This window comes from Micropterus dolomieu, linkage group LG05 (genome assembly GCF_021292245.1).
Source record: "Micropterus dolomieu isolate WLL.071019.BEF.003 ecotype Adirondacks linkage group LG05, ASM2129224v1, whole genome shotgun sequence".
Taxonomy (NCBI): domain Eukaryota; kingdom Metazoa; phylum Chordata; class Actinopteri; order Centrarchiformes; family Centrarchidae; genus Micropterus; species Micropterus dolomieu.
In genome coordinates, this window is record NC_060154.1 from 4381527 (window position 1) to 4408865 (window position 27339).

At 40.5% G+C, this 27339-nt stretch overlaps 1 protein-coding gene across 3 annotated transcripts; it reads right to left on the reverse strand.

The window, feature by feature from the left end:
- Positions 1–5937: 5937 nt before the first annotated feature.
- b3galt2 (UDP-Gal:betaGlcNAc beta 1,3-galactosyltransferase, polypeptide 2) lies at positions 5938–18121 on the reverse strand. 3 transcript variants are annotated; one of them, XM_046048677.1, is made up of 2 exons: positions 17935–18121; positions 5938–8288 (listed from the first exon to the last, which is right to left on the reverse strand). In XM_046048677.1, the coding sequence occupies exon 2, from the start codon at positions 7930–7932 to the stop codon at positions 6607–6609; it is 1326 nt and encodes a 441-aa protein (XP_045904633.1). In that variant the 5' UTR covers positions 7933–8288; positions 17935–18121; the 3' UTR covers positions 5938–6606. The 3 variants fall into 3 exon arrangements, with proteins under 3 accessions (XP_045904633.1, XP_045904634.1, XP_045904632.1); XM_046048678.1 differs by lacking the exon at positions 17935–18121 and adding an exon at positions 17472–17555; XM_046048676.1 differs by lacking the exon at positions 17935–18121 and adding an exon at positions 17246–17426.
- Between the last annotated feature and the right edge of the window lie 9218 nt (positions 18122–27339).

Here is a 27339-nt window from a genome sequence, read left to right on the forward strand (position 1 = left end):
TGTTGTTAGTTAGTTACTGTCAAATAAAACACCAACATTTCTAGCAACAGGCTTGATGTGTTGCGACAGGTGACCAATAGATGTCAGTATTTGTTTAGCGAGGTGTTGGGGACCAATAGCATGAATTTCAGTTTTGTTGGTACAATTGTGTATCATTGGCGTAACAGTGGAAAGAAATACCATGTCAGTTCATCAACATTTAAATTTTTCAATTACAAGAAACAGTTGTGGGGTGAGCCTCAGTGAATTCTGTTTTCGCCAAGGCTAGTCATGGCTATAGTTCTCTTGCTTTACGATGCCAGAGTGCAGATCTGTGGTTTGGCTTAGTTTTAAGATTTGTCTTGTAGCTAGGCTGCACATTTTAAATACTGCTTTCATGAAAGTTTCTATAAATTTTTTCTATGGTAAATATATTCTGGTCTTAGCTCAGTTTTGACTAAATATGTAGCTGCTGCATTTTGACTTTATAGACAGCATTTATTATTATACAAAGCCATTTTCTGCTTAAAATGTTGATTTCCCTGCTGTGGAAATGAGCTAAGGGGTTTGCAGTTGCAGTAGGTGACATTTATCATTTTCTTTGTCAAATTCAGTTATTCCTCACCTATAACTTCCAGTAGGATTCATCAGTCATGTCCACAGAGAGGTATTAGTCAGGTTCCAGCCCTGGCAGTTATGGAAAGGTCAGGAGATTTGTCTCTTCCTCAAGTGTATTTTCTCTTCTCTGGTTTCTGAGGAACAGTGAGCTGTGATGTTAACGCCGGGCCACAGCCTACACTCCATCATGGCAGACATCTCAATCCGTTTCCACTGTTAGCCTTTTATACCACGTTTACAGCAACACAGGTTTTCAATACTGATCGGTCACTGCTCCTTTCCCCTTCATTCATCACTACCTCCTTCCTGCTGTTTCTGTTTTCCTCCTCATCCTTTCCTCTTTTACAGTCGCCTGCCATCACTCCCTGTTTTTGTACACATCGCCCCACAATGCTTCTTCCTCTCTCCAGTAGCAGACCAGTCCATCTATCTCTGCCTCTGTTTTTCCTCTCACCTGTTTTAGCCTTCCCTCCTCATTTCCTCCCCCACCCTGTCTCGTTTTCATCATTTGTTGAAGGGCTGAGTGCAGCCGGATGCTGGTAATCTGGTGCCCTGATTGCACAGGACATGCATGAATGATACCAAACCTTGTTCTTAATATCCACTCGCTTTGAGTCATGACTTTAATCATTACAAATGGAGGGTGATGAATACTTGGGACTGGTTGAGTATTTCATGGATTGCACTGTGGTAGAATGACAGGGGCTTTCAGAGGGAAATTGGATTTCCTTGTTTTTTTATGTGGTGACTACAAGGTTTGTTTAATGAAAGACGGCTGGTCAGTGCATTGTTTGTGACACGAGTATTTTTGTTATTTAGTACTGATTTTAACCGGCAGAATACCCCCATACATACTGCAAACCTTTCAGATGATACCATAGTCAGTAAAGGAGCAAGAGGCACAGCTATTAGAAATTGCAATTTGGTGAAGCTTTCAAACGCTGCAGTAGCCAAAACACATGCTGATCTCTCAGCTTTTGTGGGAAGCTGTGGTCGGGAGTCAGGGGAGTTACATGGCTGAGCAATCTGCATACCTACAGTGGGATGGGGTGTATTTTATCCACCTTAATGAAAAGAAACTAGTGAATTAGCTTGGACAAAATAAATCTAATATTAAGGTCCATTTACATGCCTTACTTTTCAATTTCAGACATGAACTTTCAAGGTTGGACGTTCAGTTTTATCTTTTTTCTTTTGTTTATTTGGCAAGGGTTCAGATATTATTTTTATGCCTAACATCTATTGTGTTGTTGACAGTCTTGTCGTGTTTTTTATTAGTTCAAAGTTTTCATTGTTTTACTTAGATCTCGAAAAGCCAATAATACAATAATTAACCAGATATAGATCTGAGTTTCTGCCAAAATGAAAGATACCATGAATGAAGGGTAAATATGTTTTATATGGCAGCAAATCCATACATTATACCTGAAATACAACAATTTAAGGAAAATTCGAATATACAGGGAAAAATAGAAATGTTTAAAAATTGGTTTAAATGGAGCATTTGTTAGTATTGCCTGTAGGAAACTTAGCCTGTAGGATTAAAAAGGTATTGACCAAAATTCAACTTGCCAAAGAAACTGATGGGCACACAAGTATGTTAATATTGACTGGGCAAAGCAAAGCAGGGACAGCTCGTGTCCTGTTTGTGTGTCTGGAGGCCAAAACATCAAGATGCCTCCTGTTGCATATTCCAAAGCTTGAACTACCTTTATTGAAAAGGATGCGAAAAAGTGACTGAATTAATTGGTGCAGACAGACCAGGCTACATGTGATAGACTCACTGACCTCAGGGGAGGGAGAGGTTTGTTCATCATGAAAGGTTCAAGAGAAGACGTTGGTTGGTGAGCCATGAACAGATGATAGAACTAAGGTCACTACAATTCCAGTCAATCCATTTATTGTGCTGACTGTTTTTTTCTATTAAATAATAATTAGATAAAGCACAAGACTCTGATATTGCATATTGAAGAGAATAGAGGAGTCTGTCTTTGGTAAGACATCATGTTCAGGATTTTGAATGATGCCCTGCTCCTGAAACAGGTGGTGTGGCATAAAATACTTCCTATATTATGGGTGAGTGTTCTGAATACAGACGCTGCAATCTTTTCCATATGATATGACTTTTAACTTACCAAGTCGATAGGAGCCAGCTGTATGCATTCCGAACCTGTCTATAGGTAACCAAGGCATTTAGAGTAGATCAGTTCATTTATTTATTAGAAAAAAGGCAAGGCTAGTTAGTTGCTACAATGTTAAAAAGTGTGAAACAACATGAAATCACAAAAGTATGCCAAATGTTTGTTCCAGGTTTCTGTAAACGAGAGAGCACCTCTTGTTTTTTTAATTCACTCCTGCTGTTCCCTTTCTTGTTTCTGCTGGTTTCATCTTGTCACTTCCTGTATTGCTGAGCCATAAAGGCAACTTAACAGACTTTGTAAAACTGCAGTCTATATGTTTGCCTAAACTCTTACATGACTGCATGCAAAACAACAAATAAAACTGTTGTTTCCCTGTCTGTGGCTTTCGCATCAAATGTGCTGTGCAGTTTATCAGAGATTAGCATCTTGATATTCTCTCTCTCCGCTGTCTTTACCGTCCAGATTCCTCCTCCCTCACTACGCTTCTGCTTAGTGATTAGAGGCTTAAAATATACTATTGTGTGAACTTTACCCATTTTACAGCTCCCTAAACAGAATCACTCAAACGTATAGGTGATTAAAACGAGACTGACAGATGTGCAATGAAGTCTGTGGAAAATGTGTGAGAGCTCCTGCTTTCCATTAGTTTATTTAGATTACTTTGATCTGATATATGCTATTTTAAGGCATCACTCTATTTAAATATACTCTTTTTGTTGGTGGCCCTGAGCACTGGAGTGTGTATTTATTTATCGCCTCCCTCCACCCAATATGCACACACACCCGCAAACACACACGCACACACACACTCTTGCGCAGGCTGAAAGTTCATTTCCATCTTGTGTAACACTGGAAGCCTTTCAAAATCATATGCATTTATTTTTAATTAACTTAGGTGTTTTGATGCAGAATATTTTATATTCTCCTGGGACAGTGAAGAGTTCAATGTTTAATTAATTTATCATCACTCAGCCTTGAGACTGGTTGTCTTCACATTGTTTCTACCTGACCCAAACTTCTCTGAATGTTTTACTTTTCTATTTGGAAGTCTCGGAATATTACCTTTTACTTCACAATAAGTGGTTGTGTTTGTAGAAAATACACTGAATTGACCTTTGTTTGTTCAGAATTATGTTTTTAAGATGGCATGATTGTTCAGTAACAATTCAACCACCGTCACACAAGCAGGGGGAAAAGGAAAAAAGTCTGGGCACTCAAAATAAGAAGGATGAGTTATGTGAATGTTGAATTTAATTATTTGGCTCACACCCTCCCCAAACAAAAGGATTCTGCACTGAGTTGTGTGTAGTTTTAAACCAGGCATTCATTAAATCATGTTGTTAAGAAATGTCTGTACTATTATGTAAATTGGTTGCTAGGAAACATATTTAGCACCATCGAATCAAAAGTAATCAACTATGTCAACAGAAACTGTAGCAACACAAGCTGCCACATAACAAAATACAAGGTACAAGGTAGATTTATTTAACATTTTACACCAGGGTTGTATAATGGGATTAGATTGGAGTTCCTTTTATGCTACTCACAGGAGAGGCAGAAACAGAGATGCCCTTCCTCCTACAATGTAAACATTCAATGAAATAAGGACGTGGTCATGGTCATCTCACATCTTCACGCTGGTAAAGAAAGCCCAGAAACAGTTGTAATTCTTAAGGAAACTTAAGAAGGCAAAATTCCCGTGCCAAGTTCTTATTAATTTTTACAGAGGAGCAACAGAAATCATCCAGACTGAAAACATTACTAACTGTCATGGGAGGTGCACGGCTTAACAAGTTAAACTCTGTAATTTCAGATTTTAAAGCGCTGAATGACCTTGACAAGTTGTTACTACAACAGCAACCTGTTAATTAGGACAGAGTAGTAGCAATGGTTACCATCACCAGCTACACCTTCTCATCCAAATATGGTCAATTATGGTTCCAAAATACCAAGCCATCAAGGCTTCAAAATGGTAGGCCACAAACCAATGGGTGACGTCACAATGGCTACGTTCACTTGTTTTATACAGTCTATGCATCTATGTACAAACAATTTTGTGCGGTGCAACCCTTTTTGAATTAGGGGTAAGTAAATGTCTGCTTGGTAAAGCTAAGGTTGAGCTCAGCAGCTGCAACTGTCTCCTGTTTTCCAAATTAGTGTTTGATGCTAAGGCTTGGAGGTATGAATATCACAATATGGATACAAATATTTGATGATGATTTGATTTTTGTGATTGATTTTCTATGCAATTTCAATTGTGCTCCATTGGAATACAATAACTTTCAACAATTTGTATTCTTAGTTTAAAATATTGATCAAAATCATTGATTCTTTGACAACAGAATAAAATATAAAATATCAAATCATCACAATATGAGTCCAGTAATAATACTGAATTATGTCCCAGCCCTATATTTGCTGCCCATGGTTTGTATATACAGTATAAATTATACAAAAGGTGCTTTAATTAATAAAAGGGTCCAAGATAAAACACACAAATGCAACATAATGAATTCAATACATTTAATTGTTAATTGCACATTTGCTTAAGTGCATCATACTCAATGTAAAGCTTTAAAAAATACAATCTCAGTCATCTCTGATGTGATTCTGAGTGCTTTTACGTAGATTTTTTTTTTTTAAATAAGACAGTATATGACAGATAAACCTTCTCTTCTTTAGAGTTGTTTGATAAAGCTGTAAAGTAAACACTGAGAAACAGGGCAGCATAACTGGTCAACATCAAAGATACTTTCATTCATATTTAGGTAGCTTAACTTCAGACTTAAAGAGGTCATATTATGCTCATTTTCAGGTTCAAAATCTTATTTAGGGGTTGTACCAGAACAGATTTACACGTTTTCACTTTCAAAAAAATCCATATTTTTGTCACAATGCACATTGTTGCAGCTCCTCTTTTCACCCTGTGTGTTGAACGCTTCATTTTAGCTATGGAGTGAGGCATCTTATCTCTGCATGATCTTTGTTGGGAGACCAGAATCAGAGTAGGGCGGGTTTTGAGAAGCCGGTAAACATGGCTTCAGTTCAGCTGTATATCCCCTTGCCAGCTTACCAACATAGACTGGAGCAAGATGAGTTATGATGAGTTATTAATTTGTAACAAAAGTTTCATCCATAAAGTTATAACTGAGCTCTGTCTCTACATCACAGTAACAACTTTATGTCCATTGGTAGCTAATGTTTGGAAGGGAGAGGAGAGGCAGCAGATGGATGTCTTGTCACTGTGTGCTGCCACACAGTGTTTTTCCACTGGTGTTTTTGAGGACGTGTCGCTAGGCGAGCATTATGATACGGATTTTGCTGTGAAGTCACGGGGATCAAAGGACAAAGGCCTTTTTCACTTTGCAAACCTAGTACATGCACAAAAACGATATATAACTCAATAAAGGAGAGGGAAAAAGCCAAAAAGCATAATATGACCTCTTTAATACTTGTGCATTTCCCTTTGTCTGTGTAAACACAATTTTGTCTTTTTTTGATTTGTAAAGTGACATACTATACTACCCTTTAGAGGAGAGCCCTCACATTAGCGGTAGCATGAATTACCACCTTTCTGTTGGCACCTGAATTATCATAAACACCACTCTTGAGCAGCAGCACTTTTGTGCATGCTTCATATCACAGACTTGCTTCATATCTCTTTTAGAAATAGCTCAACAGTTTTACAATACTTAACGTTTTTTCTCAAATTAAAAAAATAGTTTGGATCATCGACTGTACACAATACCAAAAACAATGTGCTTATCCCCATATAGTGTATAGTGCTGAGTTCAACATGCCTTCCATTGGCTGTAGTTACAGTGCGCCCATCTCCCTTCTTTGAGGCGGGTGGTCTTCACAGGATGCATCAAGGAGGCCTCTCTCCGTGAAACTTTCGGTGTCTGTACCTGCCGTTCTTTTCCTTGGCCATGTTGATGCAGGCGTTGTGCTTGTTGCTCTGCAGGTGGTTCCAGTACTTGATGAGTTCGTTGGGGTGGAACTGATGGGATGTTATCAGGTGGCTGTACTTACAACTAGAGTAAGACACCCGCCAATGGTTGAAGAGGAACTCATTGGGAGGGGGTGCCGGGTCAATGCGCAGCTTCGCCAGGCAGATCCCCACATAAACGTCCTCCAGGTGCAGCCTGCGTATGCTGAGAGAGGCCTGGTAGATGAGCTCGGCCATGTCCCCTGAGAACACGTACCCTGTGCCGGAGCAGAATATCGGGTAGCGCTCGCTCGGGTACAGCTCTGGCGGCATGTACCACTTACTGTCCTTGTTCCGGTTTGGTGCATAACCCCTCATCAGGTAGCCAGTGAAGTACCTCTGCCTGGGAGGCAACTCAGGCTTCAGCAGCTTTTGGATGAGATACTCAGTATTGACAAACATGTCGCTGTCTGTCTTCATAACATAGGAGGCGTGGGGGCAATAGCTGGCCACCCAGTTCATGCCCATCAGGGTTTTGATGGTAAGGTTGTAGTATGTGTCCTGATAGTCCTGTTGGATGATGTCGTGGTAAACACGGCTCTCTTCTTCTATGCTGCTCTGGAGGAAAGTGTCTGAGGTCTTTCCTGTGCCAAGCAGGAAAAGACGGACAAACCCTAGGCCCATTGCTATGCTCTCATTCCCCCATGTCTGGCGGATGGCGATGCGAGCATCGGCCTGGCCAGGTTCCGCAGCGATGAGGAGGACGAGGAAGGGCATGCTGTCCCTGCACTTAAAGGGCTCATTCAGGATGTAGCGGTAGGGCTGAGCGCTGAGCCTCCCTCCCACACCCATCTCCTTCTGTAAACTGTTGTTAGTGCTCATTGAGTCCCCAAGCCCCATTACACCCATCCTGGCTCCTGCCCCTCCCCCTCCTCCCGCAGCCTCCCCCGCTGCTCCATCCGCTTGCTGAGAGCTGAGGTTGAGCAGCGGCTTTGGCGCTACATACCCTGTCTCCTTCCACAGGCTCCTCAGGGAATTGCTCTGGTTGGCTTCTCCCTTGGGGCTGCGGAAGCCCCTGACGGTGTAGGCCAGCGGGTTTTCCCGGGGTCCACTACGTCCCGGCAGCCAGTCCTGGTGACTGAAAAATAAGAAGAGGGTGAAGAGCAGAGCCAGAGAGAGGAGGCCAGCCACATGGGCACGGAAGAGCGAACGCTTGACGGTCCAGGTCATCTTGATGGGACAACAGTGCCGCCGTCTCCACTGCATGGTGCAGATCGGGATCGCAGGAGGCTGCTGCTGCTCGAGAATGGGCGGCGGCGGCGGCGGTCACATAAAATCACCTCAAACATGTGGTTGCCAACAGTCAGTCGGGTTATCTGAGCTGGCAGACGGATTGGAGTGGGCCTCCCAGTGGAGTCAGGGGAACGTTTGAGCCCCCCAGTGCAGCTTGGAGCAGGTCTAAAAGGGCTCCTGACGGAGCTAGGAAGGCGTTGATTCTCTGGCCATGGAGGCTTCTCCCTAGATCATCTTTGGCACTGTAGACAAACACAAGATCATGCAATGTGCCTCGTCTCCTTCAGGATATGATAAGGGTTACCTCCTCTGTGTTTGCTCTCTCTAATCTGAAAAGAGAAAAAAGAAACAGAGAAACAGTCTTAGCAGCGGTCCAAAAAGCACCTCCTATTCATTGGCACTGAACCACATGTCAATTGTTTGAATTGCAGATGTGTTTTTATTCTACTTGTGGGGACAACTGAGCTTATTTCTTAATCATTTTATTAATGGTTTGTTTTGACACACTGTAATTCTGAATAAATTTCTTCCAGATGCAAAAGCCCCAATTACAGCTTTCTGTGGAGGCAGTGCCCACTGTGGTAAATGGCACTTTTGGTGAGCTGACTTTACATTTTGAAAGGGAGAGGCTGAATCAATATGACAGTGGTATAGCGTCTTTGATTGGACAGGGGCGTAGAACACAGCAAGCCCTGGGGATGTGGTTTTCTGAGGAAAGAAAATGGGAGATTTAGAGAATAATGTTGCCAGCAGGTCAGTGGCAGAAGGGATTGCTGCGCGAAAAAAAAATACTGTGCATACAGTGCATCTGTGTGGTTAAAAAAAGCCACTTCTGGATGTGTTCCTTGTTGCTGAGATACAGCAGAACACATCAATCTCATAATAAACACAACTGATTAGATAAGCACATTTTCTTATTACTTTACACAATGACAGAAAATAAGAACATTTCCTAGATCATCACAAACTCATCTTACAGTTTACACCATCTAAAAATTGTGAAGATTAGAAAATACGTTCATCATGGACACTATGAGCTGATTAGCTGGTGTCTGATGCTGGGAATGGTGAGATGGTGTTTGCTCTTGCATGTCATTATTAAGTTATTATTCAGTTATTGCCTCAGGCAGTAGTATAAATTGCAGGTTTGCTCAACGTGGTGCCAGCTAACGCTACTCTCAGCCGCTTGGGCGAGTGAGTGTCATCAGCCCCCCATCGCGCCTCAACAGCTAGGGAGGAGATGCATCTGTCAAAATGAGTTTTCAGGGTCCAGCAGGCAGTGGTGCCGAAGCCCGAGCCAGCCTCTGGCGATAACAGCTTTCACCCGCCATTCACCTTCCACCTTCAGCTTATCAGTGTTGCCTAGTGTCTAGATGAGAACACCCAGGCTGCTCGATCGTCTCCCACAAACAGGCATAAATGCAGGACATAAAAGGAATGCAAATGAATAAACAAGTGCACACAAACAGGCAAAATGTGTCGTGAATGATTGCATCTGTTGCCCTCAGGGAGTTGTGCACCAAGGGAGACCAAGGCGATCACGTATGAACACACTGATTCTCTAACTCACCAAAGCAAACAATTTGTGCACACTAGCATTACTAGCATATGCACACCTAATACTGCACACTTAATCATTTTTTTGTGCTCTCAGACCCACTGACACAAAATGTAACTCAGACCAGACTTAATGATGACAAAACAAACATACTATCACTCTTGTCTATACACTTGCACAAAAGATGCATGTGCACATCCCATATACCCACACTCGACACATACATCTTACAACTTACAACTTACACACACACACACACACACACACACACACACACACACACACACACACACACACACACACACGCACACACCAGAGCAAACAGAATATGTCAGCAGAGACTTGCAGGTTGTACTAGACTCTAGTGAATATTAATGTAGCAGCAGTGCAAGTCTTGAATCCATCCATCCTGACTGTGTTAATTTACTGACTGCCTGCGTCGCCCTATATTTTATTTGTTTGCCTTTTTAATAATTTGCAAATACCAAACAACAGAGCATAATTTTGTGAAAATGCTACATGCCGGTTTAGTGTGAGGCACATTTTCTAAACTTCCTATTTTCATTTCCTGCTATGTTTGCTCATTCATCATGACAACTGCCAAGGAACACGATAACCTTTTCAGGGGAGTGTGCTTACCCAGCGCAAGCAATTACAGGAGAATGAGAGGGACCAGGGCCGGCTTTGTTTTAAAGGTTAACATACTTTACATCAAAGCATATCCAGCGCTTGAGAAATTTCTGCTGTCAAGTAAATGAACATCTAGTTACATGAGCTCTGATGAAGTGTGCACACACAGATGGGCACATAACCCACATAAATACACATCTACACAGAGATACACACATAATGGATGCCCACACACGCCCACATCAACCCACCCACACACTCAACATACAGATGACCCTGCGTGGTTGAGTGTATGACTTGCTTTTTTGTTTTTTACGTAAATGCCAATTTCACTGGGAGATCAAATGTCCATTTTTACTTTTCAGCGGTTGCATTTAATCTGCCAATGCCTCTCCTCATTAATTAATTTTCTTGCCTACCATCAATTTCACTTCTTTGCAAGCCAATTAGTTACACTAGCACAAATTAAAGCCCCAGCGATTCTGCAGTGGTCAATAATCAGAAGGAAGGCTAGGGGAGTGACAGAGTGACATACTAGGCATACATTATAGTATTGTCCCTGTCACCACTTCAGCTTCAAACCTAGAGGTAATAAATAGAATAAAGACAAAATACTTTATGCCATTCTCCACAGTTTTCTTTCTTTATTTCCATGCCTACATAAAAAGCCTTGCTGATGTCGATGAGGATATGACCTTCATTCAGTATAACAGTGCACTTTGTGATAGTGGAAGATTTTCCTCCAGAAAAATACAGTTCCCATTTGTGGGCTTTTTAAAAAGGCTGTCTACTGAAGTTAGAGGTTAAATTTAGTTTTCTTGAAACAGGCCTCACTGATAATGTGGCTGAGTGATGTTTCTCTTCTGTCTAATAACACTGCCTTGAAGCAACAATCCTCATTCAACCACTACATATGATTTATTTTAATGTTGTGGCTCATGGTCATCATCAAGGTGAAGAAAAGTGTGGATACTTCCCTGACAAAGGCCATTTGAAAAAATAGTACTTTAAAAAAAAAAGCATGATTGTTGTGGCTGAACCATGTTGTGGACCATCCAAACCCAAGGTTGCAACTAACGGTAATCTTAATGATCAATTACCCTGCCAAATAGCCTATGTATAAAATCCCCATTATAATTTCCCACAGTCTAAAATCACATATTCAGATTGCTTGTTTTGTCCAAAAGTCTAAAACCATAAGATAGTCAGTTTACTATCATATATGACAAAGAAAATTTTGAAGACAGCAAATCCTTACATTTTAGAGGATGGAAGCAAGAAATTCTTGAAAGATGATCAATTAATCGTTTCAGCTCTAATCAAGAAAGCACTATAAGAATAAACTGAACTGGTTGAATAAAGTACTCCAGAACATTAGGTAACTAACTAAGTGCAGTAACTCAAGTATTACATACATGTATTTTATATACATGTTCTAGATACTTTATTTTAGTATTACCATTTTATGGTACCATACTTCACTACCATTTCAGATTGTACCTTTTACTCCAATACATTTATTACACTGTTTTATTTAGTAGTTCATACTACTTTAGTAGTTCAGTTTAGTAGTTCATATAATGTGTTTTAATGACAAAGATCTCAATAAATGACAAAGAACTTAATATCAACATTAAAATTGCTATAGAATATGCTACCTTACAGTATTTAAAGTAGTGCCATCTTGACTAACTACAAGAGTTAATGACTACTTAATACATTAGTAACAATAATCCAATTTTACAATATATAATAATATAACACTGATTGTATTGCATACTGAGTATATACCCGATATTGAGTATACTTTTGATACTTCATATAGATTTCTCTGATAGGCCTATTTTTTAGTTTTATTTATAGAGTTTTATTTGCAATGGAGTATTTTTACATGTTAGTATTTCAACCTCTAAATAAGAGGATCTGAATACTTCTTTTGCCACAGTTTTTTTCATAATCTAAACCCATATTATAATATATATATTATAATATAATAGCCAAATATTGAAGTAGTGTTTGTATTCTCAGCTTTAGCAGCACATCTGAAGTCATATCTAAAAGATATATAGTTCCTGATTTCACAAAATGATGCAGCCTGCAGCTATGGACTTTTATTTCATCTTCGTTCTCTACTTACCAGTGTTTTCAATTATGATGGAGGAAGGTAGGAATGTCAATGTCATCCAACATCCAAATGTTTTCTAGGAAATGAAAACTAGGCTATTCCTGTTCTATTTTGCCATAATTTTATAGCAAACCCTGGAGTGTTGCACTCCAAGAAGGCTTCACAAACCCCAAATCGGTCATGCCGTTTGTCTACTCTCAGTTTCCATTGTTAGTGTTCCAGTTGGGAGCCAAAAACCAAATCTGTCTTTAATATATAATATTAATATCTTTACAACAACTTTATCATCGCTCTCTCTCTGTGAGACCTCTCTTCCCATTCCTTTCTTACTGTATTGCTTATGTTGGCAAGAAACATCTGAACTAGTTTTACTGTCATGTGTCTTGGTCTACACAGTAATGACTTATAAGAATTTAATATATGATTTTCGGTAGAGGTCATGCTGGGCTCATCTTAGCCCAAGAATCTTCCAGGGAATGCAGTCTCAGGCTGGCTTTGTTCAGAGCAGTCACTTCAAAGTAAGGAGGTTGCTGGTGAGTCCACACCTCTCCCCTCTGTGCTGCTGCGGGCTCATCTTAATCACTCCCCCAATTCTGGTCACTTTCCTGCCCCTGCTTAGCTGCACTCTTCCTCAACAATCTGTATTATTATTATTATTATTATTATATCTTGAGCAAATTCCAAGATTTCATAAAAGTTATATTTATAAGTAAGTGGTTCCCAACTTTTTCTCTCAAACATATCCCCTCAGCCCTATCGGATGAACTACCCTAACTATTCATCTGTTATGTTGAGCTGTCTATAACTTTCTAACTGTTTATGACTTTTAGCATAGACCATTTATCCACTTCTTTAAGGTAACTGCTAACTTCTCTGATTGCTTCCTATTTAGTTTTCAAGCACACTCAAACGCAACACGTGGGGTACTCAGGTTTTACAGATGACTCAAAATGTGGACATACAATAAATCAAATTGTAATTGTTGTTTTATCAAATTAGTGGAGCTACTCCACAGTCTTTTCACATACCTGCTTGGTAACTGCAGAAGTAGGCAGCACTGGTTGGAAAATTCTGTTATAAGAGATATAGGTTGGATAAAATAATGGCTACATTCAGGTACTGATCATTTGCCAAAGTGCACTTGTTCTTCAATAGCTAGAAACTTTATTATTCTTCTGTCACGCTTTTTCAGTACATATCTCCTCCCAGTTTTCGACGTAGGGATTCCATTCAAACACCAAATTGTTCAGCTCAATGAGGAGAGGGTGCTATTACTTTTCTACATTGATACCGTGAATACTTCCCAAAATATTGAAGGTTTTCCAGGAAATCTTTTCCCACGCAACTGAATTGAGAGACGGTTAAAATCCTCCTCAAACCTACTCCACTTTAAAATTTCACTAGTTCAGCATACTTACAGCTATAGATGTAATTTAAGCTTTAAATAAGTCACAAGAAGTTTAACTATTAAATTTGTATTCATCATTTGACTCTTGAATTCTCCATTCGCAGCAATTATAAATAGTCCTGGAATTTCTGAACAACAGCAGAGAGTACCAGTTTTTCAAATCTCTGCTATTCTCAATTATTTTAACTTTATCCACACAATTATATTTTTACATGTTCAGAACCACCTTCTGGTGCTGACGATAAGGTCAATTCTTTCTTCTTTCACAAGAACTTTTAAAGTTTTCTCTCAATTTGCCTTCACAAACGCAGAAAGAATATCTACCAATATGCCGCATTCACTCATTCATACTAAACCAACCCTCAACCATGTGTGCTTTCACATAGCAATCCTTCGTCCCGGAACCAGCTGCGTAGAAAAAGACCGTTATGTGTAATACAACACCGGCATGTGTGGCTTTTCACCTTTTTATATACAGTCTATGCTTTTCACACAGACATCGTTCCAGCTCTGTTACTACCAACGTTCCCGGGCTCAGAGGCGGATCAAATCTGACCACCCTTTCCGGCACCATACCTTTCATACAGCGCAGCGCGACAGCATACAGGTGCAATAATCCCGGAAAACAAGACAGTGTGAAAGCGCCTTTTCTCAACAGCAAGGCAGTTTACAGGATCAAGATACACACAGGAGATGTTGATTGGCTGATTAAATATCAAAACACTTTGACTGGGTTCTGACTGGTGACTCAGCAGTGGCTGTGCAGAAATCAAAAAAGCTAAGTGTTATTGGCTTAATTAAAGGCCTAAGTTTCAGTCCAATATGCAGGGCTGGCTTCTTTTCCCCCCTCAACTTTATTGATGAGTCATTATTGGCAATATTGATCAGGTATTATTCAAGCCAGCAATCCACTTTAGTGCCTTCAACAGCCAGCATTCACACCACAATTTCTTAAGTAACTGCATTCTCATAAAATGCACTTAATGGAAAAATAAACAGCTGACTCCTAATAAGCTTTTTAAACATGAATGCATGCATGCATGAATGCAACCATAATTTACTAAATGAAAATTGTGCTGTACTGAAGAAGACTTGAAATAACAAATGAGATTATAAACTAATAAGGAAAGTGTTTATAGTGCTATTAATTCATCTGAGAAGTAGGGTCATTTTGCCATTAAGTCTAATGCAATCAACTAGAGGAGTCGCCCCCTGCTGGCCATTAGAAAGAATGCAGGTTTAAGGAACCTTCACATTGGCTTCACTTTTCAGATCCGGAGGTCTATATCCATCCATCCATCCATCGTCAACTGCTTATTCTGCGTACAGGGTCGCGGGGGGCTGGAGCCGATGCCAGCTGTAACCCCCCTACTTAAGTTAACTAAAATAAAGTAATAGTTTTTCACTCATTCCTTGTGTTAAGTCATGCAGACAGATCTTTAAAAGTCTCAGCAGATAAATCTGAAATAGACTCTGAGATTTAGGCCACAACCCAAATACAATGGAAGGGAATGGATCAAAGCATTATTAAATAAAATTCAGCAGCAGCATATCTTTAAAAAAAAACAGTGCCCCTGTTATTTGGATAATCCACAGACCTTTCTTTTAAAAGTTTTAAACAAAAACAAATGTTCTATCCCAGAAATAGTTCAAATAAAAAACTGTAAGAAAGAAGATAAATATGGGTACAGTAAAACTGACCCTTTGAAAATGTTTGGTGTATATCTGACTCAACTAGGATAGGACCGCTGGGAGAGAGAGGGTTGCGTTCTTGCTAAGTGTTGCAGAGCAGATGAGTGACACTGGATGGCCAGCTGTTTTTTTATTTTATTTTTTTTTACCATTTATCACTAGAGGCTGGTCAGATCTGGGCCAGGCCACTGGAGCCCCCTCCATCACACAACATGACCATTTCTGATCCTTGAAGAGTCAGTTCACCCAAATTACAACTCCCCTCATGCCATGCAGATAGTTTTATTTGCTACTGTTTTAACCATCTTGACTCTTGACTTTTTTGCAGGTTTTTTTTTTGATAAAAACTAGTTCCATTGAAAACGGTTCCCAGTGTAGGTCTGTGTATTAACCAAGACTAACAGGCTTTATTTCTTCAAAGTCTTGCTGTTGATTTTTTAGAGCTAAAATAAAAAGTACATTAATGAGTCAGTTGATCGACAGATAATTAGGTAATTTTCAAGCAAAAATGCCAAACCCCAGTTTCAGCTTCTAGATTTACAGGGTTTTTGTATTTTGGACTGTTTGCTGGACAAAAAAGCTATTTGAATATTCTGTGTTTTCGCTTTGTGACCAAACAATAAATTGGTTAATCAAAAAATCATCAAAATAATCAACAATTATTTAACTCCTATTTATCTTTTACATTTAACATTTCCATGATATTAGCACAAATGTAATCCCATTCACCTTCATTGTGACAGAGCGGAGGAAGAAACCTCACACAGACATATTTTATCAGATGAGGCGAAAACTAGTGAGAATACGTTTTTCCTACATTGTGTGAACTGGCCCTGCACAAGTTAAAGCCATATAATGTTGACATACAGTGCAACATTTAGATTCATATGTCCTTTAAAAAATGCAGTAACAAAGGATCGAGCAGCCTCTTAAAACTGGACTCAAAAATACAAGAGACCTCTGGGAAATAAACCTTTGGCAGCTCGGAGCTGCTGTAGCTGTTGTAAATATTATGACAGTGATTTTCTTCCACTCAATGTGAATGATATCCAACCCATCTCATTGTGCTGCTGCCAACTTTTACCACTGAATTTAAATCTAGCAGTATTTCCGTTTTACTTTGTTAATAAAGCCCAGCCGTATTCTCCTCGCTCCAACTCATTTTGGGGACGCCACAGCAATAAATCATTGGGCGGTTTGAAAATTAGACCCCATTAAAGTTTAATAGTAGTGGGCAAAGTGAACACCCAGATGGTGAGCTTAGCTCCTGTTTTTTAACATCCATCTCAGCAGATATCCATGAGCATGCACAGGCTTCGGTGCCAAATAGTTTAGGCAGCTGTATGTGATGAAGTGGATAAAAAGCCCTGTTAATTGAACTGGATCAATGGGAACTCCTTGGTCTCTTGGCAGATCCAAGAAGGGGTTTCCTAAACTTGAATCTTTGTAAACAAATTCAGTATACTGACTCCTATTTGCTTACAGTGATTGTACTTTCAGGAATCTCGGATTGGGTGGGCTACACTACTCTGGGCAAGGCGGAATGAAAGCTATCATCAACATTCAGTAACATAACCACAAAATCAAACTATTCTTATTTTTCCAGTGGTACGCCTGCTTTGGACACCTGCCTGAGGGGCCCTTGAGTGTCCCTGCAACATTTTAGGAAGCCACTGGGGGTCCAAAAAGTGCCTGATGAGATGTCGGATGTTGGGACATAGAGGAAGAGCACACATAAATGGATTGATAGGCTACTAGTCAAGGTGGCTGGGAAGGGTGGGTGGCTGGAGGTACTGGAGGGGAGAGGAGGGCGGGGAAGGCTAAATGAATAATGAGGATGTGGGGGACTGATGAGACGTGCAGTGCTGCGTACCTCCTTCTCCACATGCTGCTGCCGCTGAGGCTGCCGACTGGGCTGCGGTCGGCTGACGGAGTGCGTGAACCCCGGTGCCTTTACCCGCCGTCACCGCCGCCTTGGATTAGAAACAATTATCTGTACTTTAGTGCTTCTCCTCTTCCAGCGCCTTCTCCTCTAATCACACTGACACCTTGCATGTGTTACGTCCCTCCTCGCCCTCATCCCCACAGGCTCAACAAACCTGCAGGTTTTTGGTTCTCCGCCTGCAGCGACTCCTCCTCTCCTCGCTCTCCTGCTCCTTGTGTCCGTTATACACTGCAGCTTCCCTCTACCTCACTACTTATTAAATACGTTTGCTTTCACTCGCCGCTTCACCGCTGTTTTACAAGATCTTATCCTACTTCATCTCCCTCTTCAGAGCTTTTATTTCATGTAAAAAAAAAATACAAGTGAAAACACCACAGCATCCACACACGTTTATCCAGAGCTCTATCCGCTAAAAGGAAGGAAGAGTAGCGGCTGCAGAGCAGCAGGCGTGCGGCTGGTCCTTCACGAAGCTCGGCAGGCTGATGTACAGGATCAGCGCAGTGAAAGCGATGGAGAAAAACAGAATTTAAAAAATCCTCTCACACCTCTGAGTCCATTCACTGCCAAAACATGTTCCCCGAGTGCAGAAGGAATAACAAAAAAAACTAGTAGTCTACCTTCAGCTCCCCGCTTCGGTTTGGCAGGCAGCTCCTTCTTGTTTTCCTTCTCCTGGATTCTTCCTCCGCTCCGTCTTGGACCGAGCCTTGTCGGATTACCCAGCCGGACAAGGCAGCTGCTGGCCCGGGCAGGCTGGCTGTCAGACACCGCTACATTGACGGAACTCTACCACGTCACTGCATTATTAGCGGAGCATCTCACGTGACCCAGTTAGACGTTCATGTTGCGTTCATGGGATGTGGGTGAAACTACCCCTTCCCCAACACACACACAAACAAACACACACACACACACACACACACACACACACAAATTCACACAAACACGCCCAAGTTCAGAATGTTATCCAACACATACCGTTATAATTAAAACTTTATAAAGGTACAGTCCTTGCTATTACTGGTATTTTATTCCTTTGCCAAGCTATTATTATTCGAACATTTGATTAAAGTTTGAGATCTACACTATTATACCCTATTAAGTGGCAGTTGTGTTCGACACACCCATCAGCATTGATTTGGATGCAGCAATGAAAAAGTTACTTTAAACTTTAGTTTACTTTAGATAGTACAAATACATGGTCATATACACTTTGAAGATAGGCATAAAACATAACATTATTTTAGTTTTACATATTTTTACATTCCATTGGGAATGTCTCAAATATTAAACTTACATTCATAAAACCATTAGCTTGCTTGAAAACATTATGTTCATGCTTATTTAAATTGTGTACTTATAACAGTTTGGGTAAGGCTTGTTTGTGTTTCAACATGATGACAATGCGCCTGTGCACAAAGCCAGATTAATAAAGAAATGGTTTCCCAGTTTAGTGTGGAACTTGCATCCAACAACTCTGGGATATACTGGAACCTTATTGCCCGACCTTACTGCCCGACCTCACTAATGCTCTTGTGGCTTAAGGAAGCAAATCTCTGTAGCCAGTTTCCAAAATTCAGATTCGAAGCCTTCCTTGAAGAGTATAAACTGTTATTGCAGCAGATTAAAGCCCATGGTTTTGGAAGATATAGATGTGATGTTTGAGTGTCTACCTACATTTGGCCACTTGCTAAAATGCCTGAACTGATTACAAATTGATAAATGATTGTTAACTGTCACATTAAGTAACATTTAGATACAAGGAAGGAAGAGGAAGTGTATATAAAGCAACCTGCCAAAGATGTGATGACAATTTGTTTACAGTTACAGTAGATCATATGATCCCAAACAATGTCAGATGATGATTCAGTAGGATAGTGCAGCTATGAGTGACCATTCTTGAAAAAAAGGAGAAAATACACATTTGCAAACAGTGCTTTCCACCTGAAAGCTACAATGGGTGGTAGTTTCAAGTAGAAAAATCTTTCCTCCCACTTTTCCCACATTCACCTGAATGCAGCATCACTCCCTCCTTTCCCTCCTCTTCCCCTCCTCCAAAATCAACCACCCTGCTCCCTCCCTGTGGTTGGAAAAAAAGGGGATTTAACTCTGTAAGAGCATGGTGGCCAGTGGTCTGGTAACAGCTGGATTTGCCACCATTGTGCTCTTTGTTTAACGGTGCCTCTAACATTTCTCATTAGACAATACCCTTTTAAAACACATCTTTTGCCCTTTGTGTTACATTAGTGATGCATCGTTATGCACGCACGATTACCAACTATATTTAGCATGCTTTTACGTCCAGACTGACAAGAAAAAGAGAACACATGCTTGAGGTTGTTGACAGCACTGACTCTCTCCCTCCACCACAGCATGATGATGAAACCCTACCTGCCTTATTAATGACTTGAACACAATGCAAACGCTTCAGCCTTCAGTCATGTTTACACTCATGCACCTCCAGAGGCCAGCGTGTTTCTTGATCGCCGATGAAAGCAGCTTGTCTCTTTCCCTCTCTCAGTAGAAGCAGAGCAAATGGAATTATGGCTCATGCAAAAGCAGCCCACCACTTCAGGGACAGTAAGCCACTGGGAGAGCGGCTTCTTGCAGAACAGTAAATATTGTAAAGTAGCACCACAGCATAGGAGCACAGGTGACTGAATAATTAATAGGAGCTATGTCTTTGACAGATATACTTCGGAGGCCATTAGCTCAGCTACCTGGCAGATGAGAGCATATTTGTCAAAAGAAAGTAATGCCGGGGTGGTGATTGATTTTCCGTGGCTGCCAGGTTAGAGGGAGCGCGCCTCTGTACATTAATATCATGTGGCATCTATTAGATAGGTGACTTCCTCAACTCGTCTAACCCGGCTGCCTCGGCAAAGACCGGCATATCAAAATTTTAATTGTCATCATTAATTGCTGGTGCTTGGGGAGTATCTTGGAACACCACGTCGCCCTCTCCTGCTGTAAGTCAGAAACCCAGTCTGCACACAGACACATATACACAGATGTCCCCATGTACAGTACTCAAATGCACATGCACATAATCCCATTCTTTATTACTTTAACCTTAATTCTTGTGATGACTCTGTAGTCATTTTTTTATAAACTGGATTGCAGCTCCTGTAAAGTGATCTCCTTTTATCTCAGAAAGTTTACACACCCATGCCTTGAAGTGCAAAGGCAATAAAAGAATGTGTGCTCTTTGGCATGAATTGAGGTGCTATACACAAAACATGACTGCAGTGGAAACGCAAATAAAGACAGAGACACATTCCTGTTTTTTGGTTTTGTTTCAAACACACTTCCAAAAAGTATAAAAGTACAGCCCAGTTTCTTTTATATGCAAAGCAATACGTTCAAACATAAATGGTCCAACATTTGCATAGCAACCTGGAAACCTTTTCACATTTGAATAATTTCTAATTTCTATGCTTTCAGTCATGGTCAATTCACCAAAATGGAAAGTTCTGAAAAGAAATGCTAACTGAAGAGGCTAATAATGCAGTTATATCTTCCAATTCACATTGTGAGTTTACCCATTTGATAAGTCAATTGTTTTTTTGTTACAATTCTTTCGAAAGCACATTTACCTCAGGTTGTTCTGTACTTTACGTTCTCTTTTTGCTGGAGGAAGGAAATTTTGTTTATCTCAACGATACGCCTTTTAAGAAATGCAGTCCCAGATGAAATGCGAGCTGTTATTGCTTCTCTTAAAGAGTGCAGCTGCAATATCCTGTGGCAGAGCATCAAGTGCACGCAGGGATGTCTCTGTGAATATCTTTTCCTTCAGTCAGACTCAGGCCCTTGTTCAATGAACAAAAATCTGAGGTCAGTTCTGTCACAGGATGGGAATCTTACAGACCATTAAGCATTATTCATTTAATTTCATATTATCTTGGAAACTAATCATAGAGGAAAATTACACAGGTAACCTTTATCATTCAAATAACAGCAAAAAATGGATTTTGCGTTGTGTGTGCATGTTCTGATAAGTTAAAAAATAATGTGCGTAAGTCACAGACACGTTGTGTGACAGATGCAGGAGAAATGATATAAATGCCTAAAATGTCATGAGAGATGCATTCAATCACATTAATGATAAAGTGAAATTGTAATGTATGTCAGATCCAAATACATTATCCTGAGCATATCCAATCAGTAAATGCATGCGATTCACACAGTTGGCAGCCAGTTTGAATAGTAACATGCCTGTCAAAATAGATTGTCTGGAGTCTCGCAGATGGGAAACAAGCGCGTGGTGTTTATTGTCAATATATAGAGACAGAAAAATGAGAGCTTTCATACATGCATGTGTTTGTTCACAGGAAAGAGAATATACAGGCAATACATTTTAATTCCATGTGTAAATCGATTTCAACCATATCTAGACTTGTCTGGGCACAACATAGGTTTAATTCTGGCTAAAATAAGCCAGAGCTGTAGGTTCATCCTTTTAAGAAGGGATCTCATCATTAACAGTCTTTACAATCAAATATCAAGAACCATACCATGACATGAACAATAGCCCTAGTAGGCAATTTACCCAGAAAGTAGTTCAAATTAAATAAAAGAAAAAAACAGGACTACGTCTTGTGAACTGGTCTGAAAAAGCATTTAAATGTGGTCTGCTATAATTTGAACTCAACATAGGTGCTCACACTAGGCAAATGCAAATTATATGCACTAGCGAGAAGGACAGTAGGTAGAGATAGATTTTTTTGTCATTCTCAGCAATATAATCTCAAAAATCTAATCTTAAGGATCCAAATCAGAAGATAGGTCAAAACAAAAACATAAATGAATTAAGGAATAAAGTGTGGATTTGGGACATACAGTATATAGGAACCAGGGCTGCTGTTGAATAAAATAAGAAAACAAAACTTTTTTATGGGTATAGTCTCAAGGCCACTAAGTCTTTTTTTTGACTTATTCCAGTTTTTTGTCAATCAACCCAATGAATCTTTTCTCCTAACAAACAGTTACATCTCAGACCATTGACCTGGGGTGCCTCATGTTCAAAACCCACACCACATAACCACAATGCCTCAGTGTCTCTCCCAACATTTCTTGTCTATTGTTACACTTAAATAAAGGCTAAAAATTCAAAAAGTCTCCTCATATAGACATATTATACATTTTCTCTACATATTAATGAACATCACATTCCAAAAATATCATGTCATAAACATGAGCACTAAACAGCCTTGCAGCACTATCCCCTGTTGTAAGTAAGCACACAATAAAAGAATAAAACCAAATATAACTTTGATCAGCTATAATTCACTATTCAAGGCTGAATATGACATCAGAACATATCTCATATGTGATAACATAATGCATTTGCCATATAAATACATGCTGATCTGGCTCTTACAAATGGATAACAATCGAATCCATTCAGATGCTTCACATTATACTGTGTGCTATACAATTATCCAATTAGTTAGGTATTAATATGCTTTAAAGAGATGTAGCGTGTAGGAGGAAGGCAGGAAGGCGGAGTAGTTAGAGAGGCTGTCTGTCTACCACACAACTCAGCTTCAAGGCTCTGTGTGGGCCACCAGACACCTGGATGAAATGTCCTCTGCCAAGAGACTGTGTACATACCAGCTGCTGTAAGACGACCTCTGACCTCCCTGTGAAAGAGTAGATAAAACTGTAAAAATATCATTATCATCTGCAACCATGAGAACGCTCTTAATAAACACCATTTATTTCTGTGAATGTGATCACTGTAGATTGTACCATGCTGCACAGTGTGTGGGTGAAAATCATTAACGTTAGTTGCGCATTGATTTTATTGATCACGTGAAAGTTTAGTAGCGGCAGTCACTCATTCAATAGCTGCCTATCTGTGCTGAACAGGGAGAACCACGTCTCCGTTGTGTGCACCGCACAGATGGTCCGAAGCTGCACTTCCACATTTCCGTCGTTCCGTCAACATTACGTTATCAATTAACCTCTAGATAATCGATTATTGACATTATTGATCGATTCATAATTGTCCAAGTCCTCATCGCGATGCATCTAAAAATATAGAATTTTCCATACCCTTATTATTTAAAGTGTTTTAGATTAAAGCTCTTACTGTAGCACATCCCTCCAAAAGATGGTCTGACACTTGAACTGATGATTTTAGATTAATTGGAAATCCCAAAACCAAGTAAGAGCTGGTTTTCCCAGCCAACACCTTGGTGGCACATTTCCTGTAAGATCTTCTTCCCAGTGAGAACATATGTTGCAAGGAAGCCAAGGGGATCAAATATGGAGGCCACAGTAGACAATATGCCTCTACGTGTCGCTGGTTGTTCTTTCAAAGTGTTGTTAAATCTGAAGCTATCTGCCTCAATGCTCCAGTAAATCCCTATCGCTCGCTCTAGTGGTATGTCAGTGAAGGTCAAATCCTTTGTCTTGGCATCTATTGCATACTCTGATGAGGGTAGGCTCTGTAGGAAAGCATGGTTGTTTGACAGAATTTTGTGAAGACGGAGACGCATATCTCTCTTGCCTCGTGTGCCACCTGAATAGCCTCTTCCACTGTTTTTGTACTTGTGACTCAACGTAAAAGTCTCTTGCCATAAACTGAGATCCTACTGGATGCGAGTGACTGTTTTCCTTGACTAGGTATTTCAGCCCATAGTTCGCACAGCCAGGGGGTGACACTGCACCGAAGAGATGTACCTTCATTCGTAACTCTTGAGGTGGTGTGTCTGTGTCTCCTTGTTTCCACCACAGGAAGCACAGTTAGTTGCTATCATACTACTGGACATGGAACTGGTGAAATATTTTCTCTATGTCGCACATGAGAGCTATGGGATGCTGTCTGAACCGTATGAGGATGCCCATTAGGTTGTTCATCATGTCTGGCCCTGGAAGAAGTCTTGTGCCAACCGTACTTTGCTGAATAGTCGAACACGACGAGTTTACCAGGCTTTTTAGGGTGGTATATGCCATGATGGGGAATGTACCACCGTTCATCATTAGTTCCGTTTTCGTCTACCTCTTCAACATCACCTCTTTCAATGACATCATTCATGTATGCTGTGTAGTCCTTAAATTTCTCATCCCTGTCAAATTTCCGTTTTAAGTGACAGAGCCTGATTTCAGCAAGTTTCTTATTATTGGGTAAGTATGGCCGTTGCTCATCCAGGTGCGGTGTTGAGCAGCCCGCAATGCTCCATCCCAAGTCTGTAAGGATGGCATAGGGTTCGTCGTCTTTTCCTGCTAGCACCTGCCTAGGTGTTAGTGCTCTGGGACAGTTGTAGCCAATTAAGAGTCCTACTTCACAGCAAAGGAGAGGTAGAATCTTATCGGTCATTGTTGTCAAGTGAGGCCATTGTTTTGCTGTTTCATGAGTGGGTATATGATCACGATTCACTGGAATGCAGTCTTTTGTGTATGAAGGAGGTAGGTCGATGTGAAAGCATGAATTGTAGCCTCTCACACAGTCCAGAACCCCTTTCACTCTTCATGATCATGCTCTCTCCAAGCATGGTGGTAAGTTTCAGTTTCACAGGATAGGTATCTGCTTGTCAGTCCTTGCTTACCTCATTTTCGATGAATGTGCTGTCGCTTTGAGTGTGTAATAATGCATAGACAAGCTGCTCCTGGGATGGATTTGTAACAGAGAACAACACAGGGACGACCATGGAAGTGCATGACCCCCTCTAGTGACGTTGAGTGCCATGGCTACTGTGGTTTCATCTGCTACGTTTAAAGCTGTGTTCACAATGGATAAAGGCCTTTCTCTAACTTCTAAGTTCAGGTGCCTTCCCTTGCACACATAACAAGTGTGGCGGTGACGACATTCCTTGACGCTATGACCTGGTTTCAGACGTCCGTAACACAGCTTGTTGGGACCTATCCATGAAGAAACTCACAAACTTTGTGAAATCCTCAAAAGTGGGAAACTCTTTATTTTCCATGAGGGCTGTCGTAACTTGGCGATTCCAACGGGATGCTACCCAATTAGGAACTTCCTGTGTTAGCTTTTGGTTTTCTTCACAGTAACTTAATATTTCTAGATCCTTCACATGAGGCATGGCTTGCAAGCAGGCATTTAGTAAATCTGAGAATGCTCTTAACCCTTCTGCATCTTCGGACTGTATTTTTGGCCATTTTGATAGTTTGTCCCTAAAGGCTCTTTGGATGAGAAATGGCTGTTGACTGACCTTATTCCATGCATCTCTGTATGCCTCTTCATCGTTTCGATAAAAGGTGCCTTCAAGGCATTTGTAAGCAGGGCCACTGACATATTTCTTTAGTATAAGTATCTTAAGTTTATCAGCTGAAGAAATACCCTTTCGGCTCACAAGTGACAAGAATGAAACCTTCCATTCAATGTAGAAAATATGGTCCCCACTAAATACCATGGGCATTGGCATTGGGAGTCTGTTTATGGCTATGCTGTCATGGATTGCTTGGGCCAGATAGGACATATCAGTAGGGGGCGCTAGTGTGGCATGGTGAGGGTTTTGGCTGTATACTGGAGTGTTAGGAGTGATCTGTCTGATGTTCAGCTATATGGGCTGACTATCAGTATCCTGTCCAATTTCTCTGTCATATATCTCAAGTCCCCGCGACCCTGTACGTAGGATAAGCGGTTGACGATGGATGGATGGATGGATGGATGGATATCTGAAGTCTGGCTCGAGCAGCCTCAACGTCCCTTTATGCCTGTAGACGCTCTAATTCAGACTCCTGCACTTCTAATTCTTTTTTATGTTGCTCTTCCATTTCTCTTATTTTCTCCCTTTGATTTCTTTCTTCCTGCATTAGTTCCTCCTTAGCAGCGAGCTCTAAGGCTGCATCAGCCCTTTTTGCAGATATGAGCATTGATTCTGAATGGCGACTGGCACCTGACTGAGAGGCTGTACCATATATGGAGTAAGCATAGTCGTGAGCTAGTAGCTGACGGAGCCGGTGCCTTTCACAGCCTGCATCAAAGTCGCCATCTACTGCTGATAGGCGTTCATAGATTAGCTTTATAATGTCTTTAGTTACAGCCTCACATGCATCAATTTTGTATCTTAGCTCAGGGGATGGTGTGGCCTGTCTTCTTATAAAGTCTCGTGAGATCATCCCTTCCCTTTTCAATGAAGTCTGCCATTGTAGCCAGTTCCGTTTCTGTTATGTTTGTCTTTAAATTTTCTTTGGATGTTCTGATTTGAATCTTCCATTGTCCATACAGGCTAAGTAGTCTTTTTTCCTTTTTACTTAGTTCCTCCTTTTAGTATGTGAGTATTTTCTCTGAGGGCACACTAGTACGTTCTGAACGACGTGGTAATGTTAACCCATCAGTGTCAACAATTTTGTGTTCAGCTAGATGTTTTTTTCTTACATTACACTCCTTACACTCCTTTAGTTCCTGCCTTGACATGCCTTCATATTCCTCTTGACCAAGTAAGCCTCTACCCTCTTCAATTCCCATTTGTAGCTTATGTATCTGTTCCTTTATGCCTTCCATTTTGAGCACAGTTGTATTACTCACCATTGACCATCACACTAGATGTTGCAACTCACGGCTCTGTATGACATGTCTTGCCGTCTTCTCATGAGTTCCATAGGCAACGTGATGCAGCAGGTGCAGGTCAAGCTCTTACTGTAGCACATCCCTCCAAAAGATGGTCTGACAATTGAACTGCTGATTTTAGATTTATTGGAAATGCCAAAACCAACGTAAGAGCTGGTTACAAAAAATAAACAACACAAACAACAACTGCATTAGCTACTTTACCATTTAGTTTCAGAGCATTAGCATAGTTTAGCACTAGCTCACAAGCCTAGTATTAGCCTATTAGACAAACAGCTATAAACAGCTACAAATGTTCAAACTACTTCAAAACACCACCAACATGTTAATATTACAATATTATGATAAATACTAACCTTGTGCAAAAACATTAAATCTCTTACTGTTTCTCCTCTTTTCTGTCACATGTAGCAAGAAAAACTATTTAAGGTGCCAGCGGGTGGCTTTCAAAATAAAAGCACCTCTAGTCAGAACAGAAAGTAAGACA

Coding starts and splice junctions, on each gene's coding strand:
- b3galt2 (XM_046048677.1), bottom strand. CDS start 7,932: ATGCAGTGGAGACGGCGGCACTGTTGTCCCATCAAGATGACCTGGACC.